Consider the following 9,076-nt stretch of genomic DNA (forward strand, 5'->3'; position numbering starts at 1 on the left):
TATTGGTTTATCAGGTGAGCGCAGAAGGGCAAGTTTAGTTTGGTCTTAGAAAAACGACGCGTGGATTCTATTTTCTGCTGAGTTACGTCTCCATCTGCCGGATCTTCATTCATTCGAAATCGAAAGAAAATAGTATTCTAATTACCCATTTTTTAAAAAAAGGGTATAACGGTGGCCTATTATGAAAGAAAAATAGTTTTAACGACATTCATGATCTAGTAACTTGCACATCGGTTTTCATGTAGTGGCCATCTCTGACGTCCTATATTCGATCTCCGGCCGGATCAATGTAAAAAACATTTCTATATAGTCTGGGTGTCTGTGGTACTGTCGCGTTTTCCGATTTCCATAACACAAGTTTTTTTTTTATATAGCAGAAAGTGATGGGTGGTAAGCGCCACGCCTACCCATAACAGTTGCAGTATAATTTAGAGTTTTGAATCGCAAAGATCTGTGGGACACTGGCAGTGCACCCGTCACCCTGAGACATAAGTTGACAAGTCCCATGTGCTTGTAATTTCACCAGCACAATTAATTACCATTCAAAACCGACAGTAAAGTGAACATTGCTGATTGGTGGCAGAAATAGGTAAGGTGGCAGGTACGAGGAGCTCTGTTGCCACAAGTTATTCAAATGCCAAAATTTTTTAATTCTTATATATTTCAATTAAATGGTAGAATAATGACAACATGTTAATTAAATTTTTATTTGTTAATTTGCCATAACTTAGGAAACAAATTAACATAATTATACTATGATCACCACACAAGACTACGCCTGTCGCATGGAAAGCTCTGCAAATGCGAAAAAACAACAAAATGAAATGCTTATTTTGAAACAAAACCGAATTAAGGCTTTATTAAGAAACATTACGCACTTTGTCATTATTAATTTAAGTTATAACCATAAATAATAACTTACCAATTGGTAGTACAGTTTACGTTGCGTTTTATGTGTGTGCTTGATTGCATGCGTGCCTGTGTGCGTATGTGAGAGTAATGTGTGTTAATTTTGTTTTTACATATCACACACGCATAATACTGCTTCCGATTGCTCTTAGCTCCAAACACATAACAATAAATACAGTAAAAGTGGTTAGTTAGCGTCTAACGCGTGCCAACTATAGGTCTCTATCTGAGCTCAATCCGCCATTTTCGTTTTGCATGGTATGGTTGTGTCATTCTTTCGTGCAAATTCTCTAAAATCCTATAAAAGTGCTATATTGTGCTATTCCAGCCGCATAGCTGCACCAAAAATATTACCTGTGGTGGTATTTTATGTCATCGGAGTCTTATTTTAATAAATTTTCAATTTTCTATTTATCGAAATATTTTTTTGTTACAAGAAACGAAAGTAAAGCTTATACCCCTGCAATATAGTCGCTTCTTTTTTGGAGAACTAAATTAATAACTCCAATTCGTCGTCGTTCAGCAATAAACCGCTAGATGGTAGCACATTGATTGAAATTTCAATAAGTGTAATATCAAAACGTCGTAACTTATAATAATAGGTATTGATGGTATTGAACTTTCAACGATATGCCAACAGCGTAAAGTTTAAATTATATTAACAACCCAGAATTTGTTATTCCTTTTTAAATTTGAAACTGCGACCAAACAATATCAAAATTTTGCAGTGTTTGAAATTTAGAATGTGTGAGTTTTGGCGACATCGGCTTTGATAGTAATCGAGGCTTAAGGCATTTCCATTGTTTTTTTCTTCTGTGGCTCTAAGAGAAACAAAACAGACTGGTTTTTCTTCTTAATTGAATTAAAAAGACGTTCAAAATGGGCAATAAAAGTCTAACATATTTTTTTCTTTCTCTTATAACTTTGGCCTTGTCTTATAACCGTGTTAGCATTCAAATATGTAGCCTGTACGTGTAAGTAGAAGTTACATAATATAACATTTCTAATAACATAAGAGCAGACAAAACTCCAATTTCCTCTAAGTGCGAGGGCGTGTTTCCGAATTGCACAGATTTATAGTCGTATAATAAATTTCTTTGCCCTTTTCTGGCCCATTAAATGGCATGAAAAGTATCTAATAAGGCGAAATAATTTATCAGAACAACCGATGCGTTTTGTATTATTTTATTGTGGAATAGCAAATTGGCGATTAAGTGGATGTGTTCCATTCAAACCTCTTATATGCGTGGCAGAAAACCTCTACTAATGACGTAGTGGCGGATTATTTATCAGTAAAACAAATAAGGAACATCAATTATACCGAGTAGTTTCTTAAACTGTGACAATATTAGGAAATCCGACACAATTGGAGATGTAGGGACTTTGTGTTAGCAATTGTTAGGTATTTTTTGTGAAAAGGTGACGGGCGCAGCAGTTGAGATCTTTGCGATTTAAGGTAGGCGTCCACAGATCCGCAGCGCACGCATCGGATGGATCGCATCAAACGGCTCCGTTTGTGGTAGTGCGTCTACTGACTACTGTATCCGCAGCAATCGGATTGCCGACGCCATTTTTCGTAGCGAGCGGACGAGTCTAACTTGTGTGTGCGAGACTATGGATTTGGAAAGTGATGAAGAATAATTTGTATTGGTGGCTTGTTTGTTGGCAGAAGAAGAGAAAAAAAAAGAAACATGATACCTGGATACTTGATATATTTAAGAAGAGATCGCAACTTGGAGAATATCATATGCTATTTCCTTAGACTATTGTTTATTTTTTTAAATTCTCTTAGGCTATTTCCTAATTTGCTAAACGACGACGTAAAATTCTTACAGTATTTTCGTATGTCTCTTGCTAAATTTACTACCACTTACTTACTTACCACTGATACGCACTGATGACGTTGTCGGCGTCCGCAAGCAATCCGTATGACGTTGTCGGCATGCATCGGAAAAGCGAGCAACTGTGTCGGTCGGCATTACCGACAGGCCGGTGCGATTTTAAGACAAGTATGCGTTTGCGTTGCATAACACTGGTCGTGCCGATGCGCCTTTCATTATTATGCGACAGTATGCGTCTGTACACGGTGCGTGGCGGTCGCGCACGTGACATGAATGACTTTTGAGGTTGGTTTTTTTAGTACTCTGTACTGAAATTATACTATGGCCACGTAGAGGGAGAATAAAAAAGAATAGAGAAGCTTCTCGCGTATACTAAAAAGGGATACCAACAGAGTATCTATAAATTCTGGATTGTCTACTTTTAAAATTTTACCCTGTTAAAGAAATTGAAATGAAAATGAAGCCGTGGTAACCTAATGGTTAAACCTACTGCCTCTCAAGCAGAGGGTCGTGGATTCGAATCCAGACTCGCACCTCTGAGTTTCTTAATTTGAAATTTATCATGAGCTTTTCGGTGAAGGAAAACATCGTGATGAAACGTTGAAGAAGGTTCAAAGTCCTCGGAAAACGTGTGCAGTCCACAACCCTCATTGGGCCAGTGTGGTGGACTGTCGCCTAAGCACTCGCCTGAGAGGAGACCTATGCCCAGCAGTGGGACGTATGAATGGGTTCATGATAATGATGAAATCTGCCGAGTCTAAGGAGGGAGAATCCGCCAGACCACATTTAGCTTGGTTGAGTATTAGTAATCAAATAAAACAATTATGACAAATCATTACTTTTTTATTGGCCCTTGAACAGTATTAACTTAGCATACATATTTCGAACTGAAAGAGTATTGAAAAGTAAAAAAAAATACAATATTTAAAATGACCCATAAATTGGGGAAAACATAGTGGAAAAAGCACGGTATCCCTAAAATCAGCTTAAGCCTATCTAATTTAATTTATACGTTATTTATTTGATCTCTCTTTCTCGCGTATCATAACCACTGCTGGTAGAAGCGAGATGGACATATTTGACAAAAGTAAGATATTCTCATTAGTTTAGGAGGTTTATACGATGCAAACAAAAATCTTTCAATCAAGTAAAACTCTTCAAATATCATCTAAAATACATGAAATCGTAATATTCCAGGCTTGTAAGAGTATTTCACCAGTAATTCATACAAGAAAATTCATTGATTGTAATGAAAAATTAAAAGTTACGTGTGAAAGGTTATGTTGGGAATTTTTCGTTCCGTACGGCTTTTACAGCCTAAAACATAACAATGCACCATTATTGTGAGCTGCAATAATTGTCAATTACTACAAAGGAACGGTTAGTATCTTTGTAAAACACTCCTTAAAAGCACAAACACATAAAATCGATGCACTTAAAACACTCGGAAGGATTTGCTGGAGTCAACGAGGGTTGAGTCATACAACCAAAACCGCATACGTAGAAAGAGACAAAAATTAATATTGTTTTCTCATTTACTCGGATATGTCTGTGCATATATCTATTTTGCTTATGCGGTTTCTATTATTTATAGAGCCCCTTTACCCAATTCTCCCTCTTCGTATGACCAAGACGTGTGCCTGCGCTTTTGCTTTCTGCTAAACTGCCTGCTTGACGTTTTCAACTAGTACGATCTAAAACTAGTAGATGGCGTTGTGATTAACTTTTCGAAAATGCTGATGTGCCATAGAGTCATCACCTGACACTCCGACGTTTATGATATTTATGAGTTAAAAGCGCCAATATGGCTAAATAATGGCGAAGAAGTAATACATAAAAGCAGATGTAGTACATTCTCCCGAGGGTCAATGGTCACTGTGTTGCTAATATTGGGGACAATTTATGGGGAGCCATAAATCAGTGAGGACCCTTATTTGGTTGTACATAGTTTATGCTTTCATCTTTTGGGTCGGTAGAATTTTATTTGAGTTTTTATGATAGTTTATTATAATAGTTAGATATTTAATGATTCATTATCTTTTGAATTCTCGTAATGGTTTTATAATTTTTTTTTTCAAGAACGACGCGTTGATATCGATTTGAAAAGTTGAACTCCCCGTCATGTATAGCCGGTAGAATATACACAGACAGCTTATGACTCTATTATGAGGCTCCATAACAGTTTTGTGAGTTTATGATCGTGTACAACACGAACAGCCCAACGTTGGATGTAGTCAAGTCGACCAAACTGGTATTTTGGGAGCTCTGGCTCAGAATGCAAGCAATACTCCATAACAGGGTCGTGGTGCTTTTTATGAGTCGGTAACCCGGTCCATGGCTTCGCTCTATTGAGCACTTCGAGTTTTTTGAAGCCAGTTTAGCTTCGTTCTCCAACCTCGATAATTTATGTATTGCTACAGGGTATCCCTGCCCGAGTTGTCCAAACTTATCTAACTTTCTTTGGTCACAACTTCTAAGCCTATAAAGTTTACAGCTTGATGCACTGTTGACTGTACCTACGTATTTCAAACCATAAACACCAATCATTTTGACATTAATTGTAAAAAAAATAGTTCTTACATTGTCTTTATTTTTGCTTTTGAACGCACCAATGCAATTTCAATACACCATTACGATACAATCAATACTATAACGTTTTTTGTAAGACCGGATTGATTTTTAAATCTTTCTTTTTTAAATTAAAGTTTCTGTTTACCTAGTTGATACCCAAAAATGCGTTATTATTCTAAACCTATAAGATGATTTATATTTTTTTTCGTTATGTTATGGAGAACGCATGTGGAGAACCCAGGTGCAGCACGGGTCCGCAGCCTTGTTTTTACATACAGTACCTACGATAAACCACATTTGCACTTTTTTTTATATACTTAATATTAATACAAATATTATGTTCGTAGAATAATAAAATGACTGAGAATGACTAAACAAGTCGTTGCTAGGCAACGTAGACAAGTCAAAAAACAAACACGACGCGCCACCGACCGAGCCGGTTTAAACAAGTTTTTCTCCGGTTAGTATAGCAAGATGAAATTTAACAAACAAACTACCTCCATTATTTGTAGACTACAACTTGGTCACGTGACAATTCCTGCCCACCTATTTAAACTCAAAATTATTCCTGACCCTGCTGCACATGCGGGGCCTGTGGGGATCTAAAATAACTTCTTATCCTTCGCCTTAATTGACCACGATACTTTCATATCCGAACTCCTGACAATCAGTGTCCCATTCCCCACCTCCATCCACCCACAAGTTTATTATATTTATGCAAAAAAGATGTTTACAATATTCTGGCCTTATTTATTGAAAATAATAATATCAAGCTTTAATATGTATGCCGATATATAATAGGTACCCACCTTCCCAATCCTTTTTCATCCAAATTCCGTACCTCTTCCATAATCTGTAATTCTGCTTTGAAAGCCCTTACATTGGCTAAATACGTAGGCAAAGCTACTAATATTAAAAAAAAATAAAAAATCTGTGACAGAGGTGACGTTGGACCTTAGAAGATGGAAACCTTAGACTATTTTTTCCATCCTCTAAAATGGAAACTAATACCTAGTCATAGTCTGAGAAAAAAAGAAAGCTTTTTGTGAAGAGAGAGAGAGAGAGAGTTGAAGTTCATAGACATTTCGTTTAGGTTTAACCTTAGACTATTTAGACTCTTTTATTTTTTTCCATCCTCTAAGGGTTTAACAGTTGAATTTGTGCTGTAAATAATGAACATTAAAAACGTCGAGTAAATAAATAGTGCTAAACGTGGTAAAAATATGACATCAAAAACTCTAATGGTCATCATACTCTTTGTGATAAATTTTCGTATGTGCTGTACAAAACAGTACGATAAATACACACTATTCAGTGTGAAACCAACAACAAAAGAACAGTTACAATTTTTGCAAAACTGTGCATTGCAGAAATACTTTGATGTTAAATTTTGGAATAAACCTCACAAGCTTAATAATGAAGTGCAGATGATGCTAGATACAAATGAAATAGAACTGTTTTCGTATAGAGCTCAAAATCTTAGTTTAAAACCCACCATTATAACTGATAACGTACAGAAGTAAGTACTAAAAATAGTAAATAAATAAATTTCCTAAAGCATTGCAATACGACTTTAGAATATCAGCTATGGAAGTGACAGGCACCCGTAGTAGGCTTAGAAACAACAAACACAAGTCCTGAGTCCTCAAACAAGAAAATTGTTTTTAGTGCAGCCACGCAGCAATGTCAGCATTACTGTGATCTGGCTTTGAAAGGTAATGGTGCTGATAAATGAACGGCACATGGGACTTGACAACTTTGTCTCAGGGTGACGGGCGTAATGGCAGTTGTCTCCAGATTTTTGCGATATAACGCTTTATATTGTTATATATAACGCCCAGGCCTAGACTTGTTCGTTCTGTTACTTGATATCATGAAAAAAAGTTAAATTGAAGTATTTAGTTTCTTAATACGTTTTGATTTCACCTTGCAACTGCAAAGGTATTCAAAGTTTCATAAGCTATCTCCAATATGCAGGTTTCATCAGAACGTTTTCCTTGATCATTATTGCAAGTGATAATAGAAACACTAAATTGCGCTTAATATGTCACTTTTAACAGTATTGTTTTTTTCTGTTTAAAGAATATTCGATAGACAGACGATAAGCAAATACCTAGGTTTTCGGAGAAATGACACATTTGATTGGAAATCGTTTTACGCACTTGAAGATATATACACCTGGTTAAAAGACCTTTCTACAAAATATGAAAAACAAGTCGTACTTGAATCAATTGGAAAATCAAATGAAGGCCGAGATATTTATTCTCTAGCTGTACGAAAAGTACAAGGAGATAAAGAGATTGTTATAGTGGAAGGTGGAGCTCATGGTAATGAATGGATTTCTGTAGCATTTGTAACTTACTTAATACATCAATTACTTGAATCGGACAATCACGAAGATGTTAAATTAAAACGAATAGCTGGACGATATCATTGGTACCTGATACCAGTGTTAAATCCTGATGGCTATGAATATAATCAGAAAACGGTAAGTGACACAGAAATTATATTATTTAGAATCACTTTTGTAATAACAATCTAAATCTTTTGTAAAAAAAAAACCAGTGCAAAGATCTATAACAAAAACACATAGGAGAATTTCATTAACTTGATAACTTAACCTGTAGCTCAATTGGTACAGACCAGCACTACGGTACAGCGCGGTCATGAATTCAAGTCCCGTTGGGTTGAAGAATTTTTTCGTTGTGTTCAATCTTTGTATTAATAATTATAACAAAACGAGTGGAGTTATTTTACCAAAAATCTCAATAATACATTTTATCAAACAGCGACATGAAAGTCAGGTTGTGGTAACTGTAACGTTACCAGCTATGAGAAGGTTTTTAAAATCTCTCACTAGATATGACTTACATTGCGGAAAGTCGAAAAGATTAGTAGAAAGGTCTATAATAAAAGTACATAGGAGAATACAAGTCGATAATTTGACCTGTAGCTTAGTGGATATAGAAGCAGGCCGGTACAGCGTGGTCATGAGTTCGAGTACCATCAGGTTGAATCTTTATGTTCGATCGTTTTATTAATAATCATTACTTTTGTAACCTAAGGCTCAATTTACATTGTTGCGGAAGGGAATGAAAGCTAATTATAGTAACGAAATTTTACGTGACATTACTAACTTTGTATCATGTATTTTTGGCATGGCAATGTATGACAACGTTTGTCGTTAAAATTTTGGATATTTCTAGTTTTGTTTATAAAAATTCGTTTTACTCATTAGGCCAATTAACATTGCGGCTTCACAGAATGGGACGGAAGCGTCAAACATCGCCGACGACGGCGGCGGAATGCGCGAGAATTCCGCGGAAGACGCGCGATGTGTTTTTTGGCTCGTATCTAGTTTGTACGTTACACAATTGACCATAAAGTTCATTATGCTTTACACAATATCGTTACAAAAATTCGCTTCAAGTCCGTTCCGCCGCAATATAAATTGAATTTTAGGTAACGTACTTTCGATACCAGATTGAAAGTTTTTGATACCTCTTACATTTACGAAATAATCTCCTGGGCACGCCTTTACGATTAGACCCCGTATGGCTTTGTCGTTTTATTGTAATTATATGCAATGATTTTTGTGTATTGATAACAGTGTTGTAATGTTAATAGGATCGAATGTGGAGGAAAAATAGAAGACAAATTCGGGGCAAATATGTCGGCGTTGATCTAAATAGGAATTTCGAATATAGGTTTGGAAGTAAGTATTAGGTACTTTTTATACGCTTATAGAAGCCCTG

General features: G+C 36.0%; 1 protein-coding gene across 1 annotated transcript in view; it reads left to right on the forward strand.

Annotated features, from left to right (window-relative positions):
* Positions 1-6,457: 6,457 nt before the first annotated feature.
* LOC113240262 (zinc carboxypeptidase A 1-like) overlaps positions 6,458-9,076 on the forward strand; it is a gene marked incomplete at its 3' end in the record, with an annotated part of 5,081 nt that continues 2,462 nt past the window's right edge. The window contains exons 1-3 of the mRNA XM_026477519.1: positions 6,458-6,840; positions 7,404-7,809; positions 8,949-9,036. Coding sequence (XP_026333304.1) covers positions 6,545-6,840; positions 7,404-7,809; positions 8,949-9,036 — 790 coding nt within the window. The remainder of the gene's footprint in view (positions 6,841-7,403; positions 7,810-8,948; positions 9,037-9,076) is intronic.

Source organism: Hyposmocoma kahamanoa, unplaced genomic scaffold, assembly GCF_003589595.1.
Source record: "Hyposmocoma kahamanoa isolate Upper Pololo Valley unplaced genomic scaffold, ASM358959v1 129, whole genome shotgun sequence".
In the NCBI taxonomy this organism is placed as follows: Eukaryota; Metazoa; Arthropoda; class Insecta; order Lepidoptera; family Cosmopterigidae; genus Hyposmocoma; species Hyposmocoma kahamanoa.